The 17,910-nt window shown below is 41.9% G+C and overlaps 1 protein-coding gene across 2 annotated transcripts in view; it reads right to left on the bottom strand.

The window, feature by feature from the left end:
* ENPP3 (ectonucleotide pyrophosphatase/phosphodiesterase 3) overlaps nt 1-17,910 on the bottom strand; it is a 72,237-nt gene that overhangs the window by 2,090 nt on the left and 52,237 nt on the right. Inside the window, exons 20-24 of one of the 2 annotated variants that reach the window (XM_019538055.1) lie at nt 15,846-16,000; nt 8,683-8,821; nt 7,571-7,648; nt 6,455-6,587; nt 2,935-3,091 (exon numbers count right to left, since the gene is read on the bottom strand). In XM_019538055.1, the coding sequence (XP_019393600.1) occupies nt 2,935-3,091; nt 6,455-6,587; nt 7,571-7,648; nt 8,683-8,821; nt 15,846-16,000 (662 nt within the window). The remainder of the gene's footprint in view (nt 1-2,934; nt 3,092-6,454; nt 6,588-7,570; nt 7,649-8,682; nt 8,822-15,845; nt 16,001-17,910) is intronic. The other variant, XM_019538056.1, reaches the window with a different exon arrangement.

Genomic DNA, 17,910 nt, shown 5'->3' with positions numbered 1-17,910 from the left:
GGACAAGGCAGGGAGGGGGGAATTAACCCCCCATCTGTTTGCTTCCTGCTGCTGCTGGGGCTGGCCATGGCCCTGCCACTATAGCAACAAGTGGAGAAATGCCTGGCAAGGACTGCTGTGCCCCTGCCTGGCAGACCCCAGCTGGGGTCCATGCCGGTGGGACAGGGGAGGTGGGGAGGGGAATAAACCTCTTCCTCGCCTTCTTTGCCTTAGGGGACCCAGTGTCTGGCTGTGCCCTGTCTGCCCTTCAGCTAGGGAGCAGAGAAGCAGGACCAGCCCTGCTCCACTGAAACAGAGCACAACCTAGACCAGGGATGCAGAACATGTCAGGATGCTGGGCAACTCTGGTTTAACTTAAATCAGGAAGGGGTCTGGGTCAGGCATTCCATAAACTGGTTTGAACTCAATCAGTTAAATCTGATACTACATTCAACCAGGTTAATCTCAAATCGGTTTCGGCCTTTTTGAAACTGGCTTATGTGCACTGAACTTATGTTCTGTTACAGGTTTAAACCAGTTTCTGCTCACTTAAATCAGTTTGTGTGTAACTTCTGTCCCTAGTCAACCCCTGCAGGGATGATCCCTTGCTAGGTTAATTGTCTAGGCAGCCATACCTACCTGAGTCTCTGGCTGACAAGCTCTGCCCCACCTAGTTAACTGGCTACCTCCTGACTGGTTGCTAGCAGTGCTGCCTATCCATCTACAGTATTGCTAACCCCACCATGTCAAAAATCATGAGACAAACTCTTAAAAATCAAGAGATCTGAAATGTAAATTATGAGATGCTATTTCTCAAGTGTGTGTGGGAGGGGTTATTTTCGAAGGTGTGGGGAGCTGTGTGTGCGTGTTGAGGGTGCAGTCTGGAGAGCAGGGTATGCAGGCAATGCAGGGTACTGTGAGTCAAGAGTGAGGGGCAGCAGCAGAGCTGGGGATGGTGTGGTTTGGGAGTCACACACACACACACACAGAAACACACATGCACATGTGCAGACACATGCAGACTCACACACAGACACGGAGACGGATCAGGTCATGGGATGGAGCCACAGGTGACTCCTCCAGAGGCACAGGGTGAAGTGGAGCTCCCTGCTGCTCTGCACCCTCCTGAGGGAGATATGGGGGCCACGTGTCCACCCAGATTTGTGCGCAGGGCAGAGGTGGGCTGCCTGCTGTGGGCTAGGGCTTTGCACCCTGCTGCCTTTGCCCCAGAAGTAACACAGCGCTGCCAGATGGGCAAGGCACGCAGCATGACCAGCACATGGCCCCCAGGGCAAAGTCAGCAGGGCACAGAGCCCCGGCCTGAAGTGGGCAGCCCATCTCTTGCCTACACACAAATTAGGGGGGACACGTGCCCTCCATAGTCTCCTGGGGGTTCACACAGTGGCAGGGAGCCATGCTTCCCCCACCCCTTGGATGAGCCACCCACAGTTTTGTCCTACAACCCGCCCTGACCCTGTGGCCCCACTCCCCCAGCCCCTGCCCCACTCCCTCCCTCACCGTCCATGGGGGCCTTGATCTGCACTCCTGCCCCTTCCCCTCCAGAGACTTACCAGCTGAGAATTCTCTACATGCACCAGAAGAAAAAAATACCAAGATATGAATGTTCAATCCCCAGATCATGAGTCAAAGTTAATTTGCCTTGGAAATGATGAATCTTGCAATTTTTTTGCAAGAGTTGGTATTATGGCATCTAACCCCAGCTGTCGCAGCAGACTCCCAAGCTGGGCATCAATTCTGATTTGGTGAGCCTGCTGGTACCTAGCCCTAGTCTGACTCTATTTTTTTACTTTGGTCTGTGGATTATCCTTCAGACTTAGTATCTTGGCATCTGATTCCCGGACCCTGACCTTGACCCTGGCGTGCACTTTTGGGCTCTTCCCATGGATTTCCCTCTGGACCTGGTAATTTGGCTTCTAAACTCTGACCCAGCCCTGGCCCCTGCCTTCCTTCAGTAGCCTAATCATTAGGCCAAACCATCTATGCCCTTGTCCCAAACAGATCCTGTAGGAATCCTAGCTCATAAACACAAAAGGTAGCTTTTTACTTACTTTTTGATTGTCTGAGTGACAGTTTTTAATCATATAAGTGATATCTTTAGCCTTCACATACAAGTAGAATTGTGTTTTTCTTGCACGCTACATGCCCCTGAATAAGACACACACCTTCATTTTGAGAAGACAAAATGAAGAAAAAAATGGTCTGGCTGCATAGAGCAGAAACAGAGCTTATCTTCAGCTCAGTCACCCTCCCTTCCCTGCTCAACCAAAAGTAGAACTTCTAACCCCTGCTGAAGACTGGTCTCCATGGGTAGAGCTATGATTTTGATAAGAGCTAAAAACTGTTTCTTGTTGAAACAGAAGGAGAGAGACCATGAGCAGGTAGCAGACAGCAAAACTGCCAGCAGAAAGGTTAACTTGATAAATGGAAGTTCAAGACCACTAAAAAAAGAGATGATGATTAACGTGTGAAGGAAAGAACAATGAGTCGTTAAAGCAATTTATTCCCTTAGCTGGCTGAATAAGCATGCCACCACTGTTGCTGGGTAGTTGATTTAAGGGAAGGAACCAAAGGAGTGTGCTTCTATTCCAGCTAGAAAAAGCAGCTGCTCCACAGATGACATGCACCTCAATTTTGGGGGGCTGATTTCAGGGAAAAAGGTAAAAAGAACTATGTTGAGCAGTCAAAGATACAGGTACAAGCACCATCTACACAAGGGGGCCTGAAACCCAGTTCTTTGCTTGCACAGGGAAGCGCCCTGCAGTAAGCTAAACCTGGAAGGGCCCTCTCCTCCATCTTCTGCTTAAGTACATGCATAGGTAGTCATCTACACATGCAGAATTATGTGACTGAGAAACAGAACCCCTACCTGTGCAAAAATGTTGCAAACTTCTACTTAGGCACCAAAGAGAAATATAAGTCCATAAATGTACTCACAGCACAGCTTTCACTATTGTCAGGTCGATGAGGAATGATAAAAGACAAAACATCCAAGGAGCCTGGGCAATTCAGTGGAGTATTGGACTGGTTCTTGCAGCTAGTCAGCACCACAAAATAATGGGTTGGGATTGGGATTTCTGTGTTTTTGACATGCCTGTAAAAGAACACTAAGTTTGTGATAGGCTTGATAACTAAGGGTATAAAAGACAAAAATCACTGGCATCAAAATAGTTTTATGGAGTGTCGATCATTGAAGAACTTGACCAACTTTTTCCACTGGAAAAAAAAATCTCTATGATAGAGTTTTAAGTTGACTGGTCTTCTGCAGCAAACCCCAGGCTAAGGCAGTAATAGTTTTGAAAGCATGTTTAAATATGTGATCAGCACATTGAAATGAAATTCACTACTCACTCACTTAAACTTCAACACCTACATAAATATTTTGATGCATAAGAGTCTGAGTGCTTTTGCATGGGGGAATACTGAGCCCCATATTTGCATTTCATTCAGTTAACAACTGAGAAGTCTGAAACTGCATTTGAGAAAAACAAAAAGATAATTAACTCTGTTTAACAGCAAAAACAAAAAGTGCAAAGTTAATGACAGCTGACAACCTGCTATAAAAATCAATTTAGAAGTCATAGATTAAAACTGTTCTACATCAGTTTTATAGCCATGCCTCTGTAGTGTGTACACAGAGACTAACCCTGTGAGGTGCCAAGTGACTCCTGAATTGCTGCTAGTTACAGGATCAGGCAGTTTATGCTTGTGATGACTAACCTGGCAGAAATAAAACATGTTTACTGAGAACTGTAGACAGCGTTATGTGGTTGCCATGGTATTAGAGCATTTTGCTTGGAAGGAATCTCCAGCCTGTCATCTCATCTACCCTCCTACATCGTGGCAGAACTGATTTCACCATTCTCCAAACCACCCTGGATGGATGTGGTATTAAGTCTGGCCTTAAACACAGCCTTTCATTGATGGTGTTTCTACAGCTGTCACAGCACTTTGTGCTATTACCTAAGCATTCTTACAGCCAAAAGGGTTTTTTTCCCTAATATTTAATATAAATTAAATTTTGCTGTTGTGTATCTATTTACCAAATAAAATTATTTATCCCTGTCTTTTTATAGTTCCCGCTTGTGTGTAAGTCTCCTCTCAGTGTTATGTCTAGGCAACAATATACTTGATATGTCTAGACAACTATGCTACTTGATACTCAGTAGTGTGCTACATGTCAGCTGCTTGAGACCATATGGTATGCAAGGAAACTATGAGAATTGAAAATGTTTATAAAACTTTTGACATGTTGATGAATATATATACATATTTTTAAATCTTATTTCTAAAGCATTTAATACTCTAAAAATGTCTTACAAGTACAGGGACAAATTCTGATGGGCTGCTTGAGAATAGATGCCAGTATTCTGGAGGGGGAAAAAACAGTTATGTACATGAAATAACAAGAAATTAGGTGGGAAGATGTGAATGGAAGACATAGTTTGTTTGGAGTAGTCATATCTGTGTGAATACATGGGCTATTATTATTATTTCTTATGAGTGTTATTATGGCACCTACAGGACCTTGTCAGGAATCTGGGTCCAAATGAACACACTGTTAGCAAGCTCAGAACAAAAACATGGTCCCCTGTCTTACATAGCTTATAATAAAAGGCTCCTCCTACACGTTACATATATTACACAATTAACTGGTTAACCAGGCAATAAATTTTGACCAGCCACACAAACAAGATAATTATCACACCATAAAAATGACTCTCCAGCTATAGAAAGAGCCACCCAGCTACAAAATCAGTGCTTGAAAATATATCTGGTTTCTATCCAGCTTCCATTTTAATGTATAGTAGGGCCCTGCAGTGGAGACAACAGGGAATACAGTGGATGACAGAACCTTAGGTCCCCGTCTACACAGTACACTTAACCAGTAAATCATACCTTAAATTGTGACCCAGCTACATATTCAACTAATTAATGGCATGATAAAGCATGCAATAAGCTATGAAGCTACTCCACAAAAATGTGGAATAATTGTATAGCTTGTTCTGATCACACTATTAATTGAACATGTAGCCAAGTGCTCCCCTGTGCTTGGGACACCCAGTCACAGGGTGCACCAGGCACAGGAGTGCACCACCCACGGCCAGCCCCACAGCTGACAAGGCTCCCAGTGTTGTCAGCTGCAGGGCTTGCAGCAGGGAGAGCAGTGCCCCCTGTGAGCCTCCTTGGCTGTGGGGCTTGCAGCAGGGACAGCAGGAAGAATGCTGCTGTGACAACGTTTCTCTGCAGTTCCTGGGCTGAGAGTCCTGAAGCTGACAGTGTTCACAGTGGGGGCAGCATTCCCAGAAACGCCCCTACTGTGAACCGTACTGAGCCCTGTCAACTTCAGGGCTTGCAGCTACAGGATTGGTGGAGGGGGAGCCTGGGATCATGATCCCAGGCTTCCCCTACACTGGTGATAAGGTATGATGGGATCTAATGCTATATATAGCATGGTAGCAGGTGTGATTGTGTAGATGGCACGTTAGATTCCACTGAGATGCGTAGGGCATACATGCAGGTGCACATACACCCCCTGAGGTTGGCTGCGCACCCCCTGGAAAAGCCAGCAATGAAACCGGAAGTGCACTTCCAGTTTTGCCACTGGCTTAGTCGTTGGCTTCTGGCGGGGACCGCCTGGTTGGTGACTGGCTGCTGGGAGACCCTCTTCTCCTCCCCCTCCGCCCCCAGCTGGCAATCTGGTGCCTCCCCAGACTCAGGAGGCACGAATCGCCCATGCACTGAACCTTCACCTGCACATGTAGAGGGGCCCTCTGTGACAATGAGTTAATTATAAGAGCACAGCTCCTGAACGTCTGGATATGCCTCGGTGGGCTCCTTCTATGTTTCCAGGAGAGCCAGAACCAAGGTAGCCATCTAATTTTACATGTAGTTGCTATAGGTACAGTTAGCAAACTGTCTGGTATGTGTGTGCAGTACATGTAGGTACCTTTTTACAATTATTTTCTTTTTACTGTAACTTTAACTTCTGAAGGATTCTCTCTGCCTTCAGAGGCAGCTGTTATTTTGTGAGTGACAATGGATACAACATTGTAGAGAAAGGAAATACTCTCACAAATACTTTATTACTGGTCTTTCAGACTCAAAGGATATATGTTTGCCCTTTGGGTATGGGTGGGAGCATCTACACAAGACACTACATTGCCTTGGCGATGAGCTACTCCATGATAGCTCATTGCTATGGCAATATAGCATTGCCATGGCAATATAGCATTGCCAGGCATGAACCATAATGCTGACAGTATTGGGAGGGAGCAAAGTGTGATATAGTTAATGCAGTCATTTAGTACTTCCTTAAGCCTTTGAAGTACTATTGCTTAAGCAAGTAATAAATGACTGTGAGGTAAACTGCATGGTCTGCTGCTGTAGAAAATAACACATGGTTATGGAATAAGCCACAGTTGGAGACTTACTTCAGTTGCTTTCATGTACTTACTCTGTAATTTCAGCAAGAGTGTCAAAATGGCCATCATAATTGTAATCAAATACTGGTCCACTAACCACATTCAGTCCATTCCTCTCTGCAGCATACTTTAGGAGCAGCACATTGTGCAAGTAGTTCCATATTTCTGCCATTAAAAGAACAGTTGCACATAATTAATACCAGTTTCAAGAGGTTTGACTTCTTTAACATGTTCTCAAAGACTGCTTCTCTTGTCTCATGACTAGAGAAAAAGTATGTACCACCATTCTATTGATATAATTTGCTTAAAGTGTTAACTTTAGGATGTAGGGTAGTGAGAATATGTTTATAGTTATAGGGTGCATCTACACATGTGCTTTACTGTGGAGCATCTCCACAGTAAAGCATCACCATCTGCACATGCAGCAGTATTAGGGTGCTGTTAACTCTGCAGTAAGATAGTATTGTCAGGGACAGTACAATCTTATGGTACAGCTTAACTCTACTGAAACACACATTTAGACGGTGATGGGCTGGCTGGAGCATGAAGGTCCTTAACTGCAGGGGTTGCCTGCCACCTAGCTCCATACTTCAGCACCCTCGTGCCCTGGATAGCCCCTTTGTCACCCAATGCTAGCACCTGGAGCTGAGCTGACACTCCCAAGTCTTCTGACAGCCCAGGGCTGCTCTGCCCTCAGGAGCTGTTGACTCTAGCTGAAACAGCTCTGGAGTTTATCACTGCACATTAAATTTCATGTGTAGATATACCCACAAAGTGGCTAAAAACCCTTTTTTCTGTTTGCCACTTATAGCTATAACTCTTTTCTGCAGTAACAGGCCAGTAGGTTTCATACTTGTGACAGTGCTCAATTTCCTTAAGAAACTTTTTTTTTAATTAATTTCTTTCTAAGATTCAGGTAACTGTGCTGGTCTGGGTTTTTTTGTTCACACAGAGCAAGTTTATAAATGAAGTCTGAATGAACCATGAAAAGTAGCCAAAACTACTTTAGTGCAATTAATTAGATCTGGATATACTGAATATTGATATTACAGCATAACAGCAGTATTTTAAAAAATATTTTACTTAGCTAAGGGAAAGAGCCACTTAACCAACAGAATGGACATGGTCATCAAAACCTCTGAACCTACTTTTGAATTGGGCATACATGGGGATAATATTGCTGGTAAGTAAAGCATCATATTGTTCAGAAGCGGTTGAGTTGTAGTCTGAAAAAAAAGTGAAACATGCATGACTAATATACACAAAGAGGTTTCTCATATAAAGTTCCCATATCACTGAAGATGGATATATTTATATTATTGTGCATTTCCTTAATTAAAGCTTCACATTGGCATGGGAACTATAGCGATATACATTTATAAACAATAAATACAGCTATATATAAACTCTGATGATTGTGCAATCTATAGTATACAGTAGGGGGCTGAATGAGACTGAGGATTTGTTAACCTGGAAAGTATTAATCTGGGATAAATGACAATAAAGGATTTCCCACACTTAAATTTCTCTAGGAAATTATCTATGGGGCATGCCAGAGAAGAATCATTACACCATTAGTAGTCCAGAGTGAAATCCACTCACTGGGATTTTGTTTACTGTTTCAAGCCTATTTAGCCTTAAGAAATTATCATTGTTAAATATATAAACCAATCAAAACAAAAATGTATAATACAATAAATTGTTCTAGAAAACATATATTTTCATTCTTGGGAGAACGCTCCCAAGAGACGTCTCAGATATATAAAGTTCATGGTAGCTTTGTGACATGCAGAAAAAGGCTATAGGCTGAGACTAACTGGCTTCTATTCACTTCTATTCTAACCCAGCTTTGCATATAATCAAAAAATGAATACACCACCTTATCACAAGTTAGTTCCCCTCTCTGTACTATCTATCTAAAGCCAATCTAACATGAAAGTATTTAAAATTGAAATGTCATTGGTATAATTTATGTCAGATACTTGACTTCATTCTGCCTCTTTCCCTTATTCTGGTCAGTTTTCATCACATGCAGCTGTCCCATTTTTAACATAAACCTAAAAGTTCTGAACTGAAAATATTTGGGTACAAGTAGTAGTTGTACTTCTTCTGGTCAATGCACAACCACTGGAAACCTTTTACTGAACAACATGCTTATTCCAAACAGGTTGTTTTGGTGTTGTGTATATGTTTAAACACAAACCCACATCCAGCTGATTAAGATTTTCTAAGCTCTAGCTATAAAAAGAATGATACTAACTGGGAGGATAAAGGAAACCGTGGGTGATATTCAGGTCGGGCTGGTAGCTGGAGCAATTTTGGCTCTGAGCAGCAGGGATTCTAACATCAGCCCGCAGACGGTTGGGGCCAGTGGGAGGAAGAGAAGAAACGTCTCCCTGCTAAAAGGAAAAAAAAAGGAAAAAAAGGGAAAAAAAGCATTACACCCACACTTGTGGTTAACCCAATACCCTATATGGACTCTGACTTCCTAGAATGGCTTTCATTGAATCGTTTCCCATTTTTTAAATGAATCAAGTCAATGTAAGTAATGGAAACTTATGTTTTCTATAGAGAACTTTAACTTGGTCCTTCTCCTCTGTGTTCAGATACTCTGAGAGCCCCTTTGTGACCATTCTCAAGACATCGATGTTAGGTTGATTGAGAGCAAGTAGTAAGGTAAGCCCCAAAAGAAGCCACACCAGTATATTTCCAGGCTTGAAGCATAAGTGCAGGAGCAAGTGGGCAGGGCATACTCAAAGCAGGATACTGCAATGTAGACATGTCCAAAGTTTAGAAAAAACCTAAATACTGTAAAAAATTGTAGTACTTAAGGACCATGTTGTATGTTACTCTAAAAAAGATGACATTTTATTTGTTCATTGCCCTGAAAAGGAAGTTATTTTTGGAAGGATACATTTTATTTCATTTCCTACTGTGAGGCAGAATATGATGAGAAGAGGATGAAAATTAAGCAATTCTAACAATAATACTTTAAGGGCTAGATTCTCAACTGATATAAATTGGCATAATTCTATAAATTTCAATGGAGATATGTTAATTTACAGCAGTTTACAATCTGGTTCACAACATTCTTATCAGTTAGTTGACTCTAACATCCATATTTATAACTGCTAGGGCTGCACCAACAGCATTACCAGCATGCTGTTTTCTACAGTAGTTTTCCTATCATAAGTGATAGCATCATTTGATCTTTGTGTTAAGTTTCCTTTTTATTAAGACATTACTGTACTTGATGTAAGAAAATATAATCATTCATCCATCATAGTTAATCAGATCTCTTCTTTTCTATTTAATATATCAAGAGGATTTGGGGTTTGCTTTATTTTGTAAGTCTTCTGAACTTCATAAACCATGATTAGATAGATAGATAGACAGACAGATAGACAGATAGAAAGATAGATAGAAGATGTAGTGTAATGCCCTTTTGACTTGTTAAAGTGAGTTGAAGGGAGTGAGGGTTGTGTTTTTGCTCCATTTTTTCCATCTTTATTGAGATTTATAAAAGTGTCCGTAGCTGCCTATCCTGTGATCCAAGGGCATTAAAATATAATATTGCTTCTCCCAGATAAATAGTTATCCCCAGCCCTCCATTAAGTTCCATTAGTTTAAACTGTTGGCTTCATATGTCCCACTGGTCCCATGTATGGTAATGGTAGTCAGCTATGGTAAATGGAGCTCAACATGAATGAAAGGTCACTTGATCTAAATGTAAGGCCAGGGTCACAGTGAGGGCAATAATTTAAATCTGAACCCTTACAGCTCTCCACCTGCACCTTCCCCAAAATGTAGCAGAAAAAATAGGGGTATTTCAGTACATGTGCAATGTTAGAAAATCTGATAGAATCAACGGAGAAGTGTGTTCCAAAGTTGACAACATCAGTGAAGAACCCCCACCAGCAGGACTCTCCAGATGACAAGTTCCAGCTTGACAGCTTCTGCTAACCAGTATAATATGTCATGGGGACAGAAGCGAACTCTCAAGAAACCAAGTCGTTCAAGCCTATGTAGATGAACATCTACACATTCCAGTTCCATCTGGAAACTTACTGGAGGCAAGGCAGATCCTGGAACAAGGGCAGAACATAAGGCAAAGTGGCACCTTGGAAACTAGCTGGTTCAAAGAAATATGCGCTTTTGTAGGCAACAGCCTATTTTGTCTTACATCTGCCATCTGATGATCTAAGCTGTTGTCTAGGCCTCTCTGAATCAGTTAATCCCTAAAGTGCCACCTTGCCTTTCCACCTGCCTGACATCAGACTAACCTGGCTAACCACCTCTCCATTCACGGAATAAATGTATAATCTGCTTCCATTTTAAAACAGCTTAACAAGAAGGCTGACGCATCCAGCAGTACCTTGGTTCTGAATGGTCTCTTAGTGTAACTATACATAGAGCTTATAACAGGAATCTAAACAGGTGACAAAAATCATAAATGTGGCAAAAACCTTTATGAAGGAACACTGCTCTTTTCTCATGAAGCACAGATGAAAAAGTGCTCTTTAGTCACTGCTTCTACTTAGCACCCAGGAATAGACTAGGATTTACTGTATTTTCTTGACTACCACATGCATGCATATTGTTTTTAGGAAGGCAGAATGAAGAAAGAAATATTTTTTACAGCGTTATGGTTACATATAGCAGGGGCATAACCTAATCTTCAGCTCCCTCTCCTGCTTAACCAAAAGCTGAAACCCTAGCTGCTATTGAAGACTGGTCTCCATGAGTGGATCTTTGATTTGGAAAAGAGCTAAAAAAGAATTTCTAGGGCTATAAAATAAGAGAAGAGAGATCAAGAGCAGCTAGCAGACAGAAAAATTACCTGAAGAAAGGTTAGCTTAATTAGTGGAACATCAAGACCTTTAAAAAGGAAATATGATTCTTAATAGCTGTGGAGGGAAGAACAAAGACTCCCTCAATCAACTGACACCCTTAGCAGCCTAAATAGATGCCTGGAGGAGTATTAATCAAAGCAGGTTTTTTATATTCCTGGAAGAAAATCAGCTTTCCAGCTAAAGATACACATCCCAATTTTGGGGAGCTGTCCTTTGGGAGAAAGGTACGTGTGGTATATGAGTCAATAGGGTAATATCACAGCTGATTTATACACCTGGGTTAAAAATGGCCTTTGTGTTCCCTAAAAAGAAGTTCCAATAACTCTTCTGGCACCCTCTCCCAACTTTCTCCCAACTAGTAATACTAGTGTATTACTTCACTCTTCAACTTAAACTAAATTCAGTTAGTTGTAAATCAAGCCTCCAGTGTATATAGAGAATGCATTATTAATTCTACTGTTCCAGCCAATCCAGAAGGATACAGATGTTGAGCAAGTTGTCATCAGCCCACTGAGTACATCATAGCCTGTATTTTTTCACTATCCCTGCCAGTAACATCAGAGCCAGGTTGAACAGGATGGATGATAATATAGATCCTTATTAGACCTAGCAGAAGAAAACTCCAGTTGGAGAAAAAAGTAGCCACAACAAACTTTTGTTTCTATCAAAACTGTAAGAAAGGAACTAATGCAAAGATAATTCTTGATTACTCTTGCTAGAGTCTGCAAGCAAGTCAACAGACCCTCATGAATAACAGTATCAGAAATTGCTGACAGATCACATGGACATTTTAGCTTTATTCTTTGCTTCAATGATAGCATTTAATAGAGCCAGGCCCAAATTTCTCTCTGAAATCACGAATGCAAGATAAATCAGAAAACTTCAAAAACCACAAGAACTACAATGTCATAAGCTACTCAATGACTTTTCCCCAAAATAGCTGATTGCTAGGCATATTGTCAGTGTCAAGAGCTGGGTCTTTAATTGATAGCCTACCTATAGCTTCTCTAAGAAATCCTCCTTCAACACTTGTATCGCCCAAAATTTTAATGTTTCAGCAGGTCAAACTCAAAGATGATTTCCATAGCTGTATCTACTCTTGCTTCTTCTGTCTCAGGTTATATGGGGAATCTTGATGACATGAAGAAGCCACTTACAAAGACTATAAAAATTCCTCTGAGGATGAGATTTTGAAATTCTTTCTGGTGCATATAATGAGATTTTTTGTGACTAGCTAGTAATTAATGTGTCAGGATACATAATTTATTTGCATTTCATGGCAGACTTTAACTATAGCATTCAACAGCAGCTATTGTGGTCTCTCAGGTCAACTTTAGCCACTTCCAGGAGGCTTTTTTGAGAAATGCAAGCAGGAAAACTACTAAAACCACACACACACACATACAAACTCCTTCCATAAACCCAATGAACTAAAATCTTTACTTCCATAAATCATAAGAGGACATCAAATCTCAATGCTGTATTTATCTTATTATGGTATGGTGCTAGTTACAAAAGCTAATCTACTTTGCAATATTTTTATGCTAAGCTTAAAAAGTCCTTCCATATAATTTTCTTTAACTACAAACAGGGCACATCTACATGCAATGTTTACTGCGCTGCAGTAAAATCTCAGTGTCTACATGCGCAGAGCTATTAGGATGGAGTAAACTAATTAACTCCTGCAGGTTAGTACTTGTAAACACAAGTACTATTTTATGGAGGATTTTTTTTTTTTACTCAGCAGCAACATACATGTAGACAATGACCAGGGCTATCTGGGGCACAAGGCTGCTTCAGTGCAAGGGCTGCCTGCCAGCTAGCCCCACCTGAAGCATCCTTGTGTCCCAGCCAGCCCCTCCTGGGCACACTGAGCCAAGTTGAAGCAGCCCCAGGCTGTCTGGCTGACCCTTCAGGCCAGTCTCCAACCCGGCTCAATGTGTTGCAGTCCCAGGTGCATGTTCAAACATGATGCTGAAGAGTAATAAACTCTGGCATAATGTGCACCAAAGTTTACTGGTGCACATTAATTGCACATGTAGATGCACCCACATATTCCAAATTCATGCACAGATAGAATACAGTTTATTCACAAAATCAAATAAAACTATAGTGCATCCAGAAAGTGAATGCACAACCAGTGAAATATTATAAAGAACTTTGAAATTCTACACACAAAAGGGCTAGCATGCCACCCTGTACATGCTTATTAATACAGGATAAAAAAGAATCTTATTTTTTCCAAGCATCCTGAGGCAGCCTGTTGCAACCATTTCCTTCTCCTTTAGAAGATCAGTGTGTAACCTCAGAAATTTATTCCAATTACCACTAATTTGAATCTTAATTTTTGCTTCCAAATCAGAAAAAAAAAGTAACGGAAACTTGGGCTTCTGTCACTAGTGTAATGTCTGTAATTATATCCTGTCAAACAGAATAGCTCATTCATAACACCACTCATCATACACAAGGAAAATTACATGCAACTTATGTGATCAGGATCTTGTACCTACACTGGCTTCTTTATATTGACCTCAATTAGCTAGACTTCTAGGCTAAGTACAGTCAAAAATCCTGAGGCTGAATTGATTCAGACTTCACAGTTAGTCTAAGCTGTGTAAATTGAATCAATAAGCAAGTGAACAGACAGACATTCACTTTTGATTTCAGAAATGGAGCTGCACTGATCAGCAACCAGGGGGTGCTGAAGCATGCCTCCCTACTTGGCTGGAGCAAGCAGCTTGGGCTAGCTGGCCCACCCTACAAGGGGGGTATTGCAGGGGAGGTACAAAGCATTGTGGGATGTTGGGGGAACTGTGAGTTAATTTGAAAAAGGAAGCCCTTATTTGGGAAAATCCCAAGAGATTTGAGATTTCAGATGCAATGAGCAAATCCATGGCTTGCTTCAATCTGTTGTGCTACTTGAGCCTATTTCACTTTGTGAACAATAATCACAAACTAGAGGCACTGAAAATCACTAGGCCTTGTTCTTATGCTTAGCAGTAGCCCAAGATGCACCATGTGTTATCTCTCTGTGTGGACCCATGCACAAAACTTCCTATGAATGAGACTGCGTACAGAGCTTCCTGGCTGCTGGCTGTTCAGCTACTGGTAGAACTAATGAGGCCTTTGTCCTGCTTGTCTCATCTTAGAAACTGTTATTTCTTGTGGCTAGTATGTATTAGTAAAACTTTATCTCCACTAAGTTTGTAACTTTACCCTATGTTATTGTCCCCAACAGGTTTAGAGTCAATCGATTACTGTATTATTTCACATCACACTGACAATAGGTATAATCCATATTGCTGTTATCTTGGGTATACAGTCCAAGGCTGTCCAACTGGTGGCCTGCAAGCCATATGTGGCCCACAAGAGGTTAAGGATTTATGCGGCCCCCAACCTCCTAACCATCCACTGTTCCCACTATCAGTTTCACCATTCTGAGGTCACCCAGTCTTTGAAAGTTGTATGCAAATGCTAACATTATTGGATTAGGGATCTTTTTAAGAGAGTCTGTGAAAAAAAATTAACAGAGAAGATGAAGTGAAAATTCTCAAAAAGTCTATATACCACATGCATAAGTTAGAAGACCTTCCATTACCACATTATATTATACTATGTAAAAAATAGAGATATTCCTTTAGTTAAAACAAAATCTATTTTAACTTTTTTTCATTGGGAATAAAGCAAAGATTATATTCTATAGAAAAGAAAAGTTTATGAACTCAACCCTATGACCCAATTTGTTCAAGAGATTCACTAATCCTTGAACTCAGCAAGGGTCACCTATCCCCAATTATAATATTTACAACTCATGCAGCTTTGGAATATACAGAAACTGCATTAGAACAAACTGTCTAGTAGGTTTGTATATATTTGGAAAACTTTGTTAACAAAGAAAGATAATGATATGCTTAAGAGAACTTATAAGCAGCCATTCTTGGAAATTACAGACTAATTTTTTTTCTCAGGAACTAACAGAGACAATTTAGAGCACAGTCGATGGCCAAGAAAGAGAGTCAATGTGTTTTCAGTTTCATGTATTTCCTCACTTACAATTCCCTCCCATTATGCTATCCCTATTCTGTTCCACTGTAAAACAGGTTAGCCATTTTATATATACAGAGTAAGTTGAACCAACTTAACTGCTGTGCTGAGGTGGTCATTTTCCCATTTTTAAGGTATTTCAAGTTTGCTTAGTTTTGACTATTTTGCAAGTTGATTTTCAAAAGAAGCTCGACTTGGACAATTAGGCATTGAATTAAACACAAGTTGAAGAAGCACTGAAAATCTGTGGCTTAAATCCATGTTCACACCACAAAAGCAAACAAAAACTAAGCAAGAGTTATTTTTCTCTGAGGAAATTATAAAACATACCTTCCCATTATCAGACTGAGGAAATTAAATCTGGCTTCTTTCAATAAGGAAAAAAATATTAAAATTCAAGAAAAAAGTATGCCTGAAAGAACCACAACATCCCTCTTGTTCATAAGCAACAACCCTAATGAATGAACTATATTTTCACTACAGCATATCATTCAGTTATGTATGGTAAGTATATTTGGTAACCTACAGGTTTATTGATAGTGTATGCACTCCACAGTGGCATCCAGATGGTGTGACTGTATCCACTCACGTACCCATGATGGTAAAGGAGGCAGTAGTTGTTTTGCTTCTGTAAAACATGGGGTCTCCCATAGGGCAAATGATAAGTCTCCGCCTTCTTCACTACAATTTAAACAATAATTATAGTCTTTTGTACTTGTGAAAACATGTTTTTGTTGATGGAAAAGCATATTCAAGGGGGAAATGCATACAGAATGTAACATACATGAAAACTTAATATGTGCACTACATTTAATATCAAAATTCCTTTTGGATATTTAAAATTGCTGAACAACAGTGTTCATGTTTTGATTAATACATGGATAATATATCACAAAAAAATCAGAGGCCTGATCTTCCTCTCATAGTAATTTTAAACTGCTATAATTCTGTTGATGTGCTGGTGAAATGAGATGAAGGCTTTAGATCAGGGCCAGGCAAAATATAGCCTGTGGTCCAGCCCACCAGGCAATTCCATCCAGGCCACGGGGCCCCTCCATAAGCCCTGGCCCAGGGCTACCCCTCTGCAAGCTGGCACCTCCATGCAGGTGATGCAGCTCTGGTTGATACGCAACCAGCTCCCACCCCAGCCTAGCCTGACCCACCCCAGCCCCAAGCCAAGGGGCACTAGAGACAAGAAACCTCTGCCTGGCAGAGTTTTTGCCTGGTGGCCCTGAGGATGTTCCCAGCCACCCTGCCTGAAAGCCTGGAAATTCAAGTAAGGGCCCCACTGGGCCGGGGCTAGGGACTCCCACCGGGGGGGAAGGGGGTGGGAGTGCAGGAAGCCATGCACGATGGGGTAGGCTGGTTCTACATACTGCAGAAGCACAGAAGCTGTGCATTATGGGATCAGGTGGGGTTGGCCTTGCACACGGCTACCATGTGCAGCCAAGGACTGGGGTGGTAGTGTGGGCACTGCGCACTGTGGAGCCAGGCTGGCCCCATGCACTGCGACCACATGCAGCCAGGGACTTGGGTGGGAATGCTATTGGGCCAGCTGAATTTGGTCCCACAAGCTGCTGCCACCTGTGGACAGGGACTGGGCATGCAGAGAGCTGCAGGCTATGGGGCTGGGTAGGGCTTCTCCACTTGCTGCCACCACATGCAGCTCCAGGGATTAAACACACAATCCAGGGACTCTAAGGACCCCCATACACACACACTCACAGCCTCTCACACATCCCACTCCCAAAACACACTCATACCCTCTCATTGCCCCCACACCCCTTCACCCCAATCACAGCCACACCATCTCACACCCCCCCAGCCCAACCACATACCTTGTACCCACACCCCCCTACACCCACCCCCACTGACCTTACCCACACCACACACACCATACACCACACCATACACCCAAACACATTCCCACAGCCCCCATATACACACTCCTACCTCCACACCCCCACCACACAAAAGATGCAAGAGTAAGACCGTATTTTAACCTATTATGCAATCTCCTCTAGATACACACATAAATCAGGACTTTTATTTAAATGAAATTAAAATACGTTATAGTTGATCTTTGATTTTTTTAGTATTTTTTTTTCTGGTTTCAAGATGAGGAACCTCCGCCCCACAAAAGGAGTACTTCCAGGAGAAGGGGAGGGACTTCTGGTAGGAAAGGTCAGAGGTTAGGGGTAGGAATTTTGGTCCCAAGATGGCAGCCAGGAGGTGGGACACTTGTCAAGGTGCTGAGCTACCCTTGCAGCCCTCAGCAGCTCACCAAAACTCATTAAGTGGCCCTCCAGCTGAAATAATTGCCCATCCCTGAGTTAGATGAAGTATTATATAAATGAACTGCCAAAAAGATTCACAAAAGCAGATAGTAGTGCACACCCACAAAAGCACATATCTATGGGAGTTGTGTGAATACATAGATAATGGTAAAATATAGCTGCAGGACTGGGAACAGCAGTTATGACCTACAGGACCTAAGGCCTGATCAAAAGCCCTTTTAAACAAATGGGCTTCATAGTTTCATAGTTTCTAGGGTCGGAAGGGACCTGAGCAGATCATCTAATCCGACCCCC

Source organism: Crocodylus porosus, unplaced genomic scaffold (genome assembly GCF_001723895.1).
Source record: "Crocodylus porosus isolate Cpor-Errol unplaced genomic scaffold, CroPor_comp1, whole genome shotgun sequence".
NCBI classification, from domain to species: Eukaryota; Metazoa; Chordata; order Crocodylia; family Crocodylidae; genus Crocodylus; species Crocodylus porosus.
Note: the sequence above shows the minus strand (reverse complement) of the source record. Positions and strands in the feature narration are given on the sequence as shown.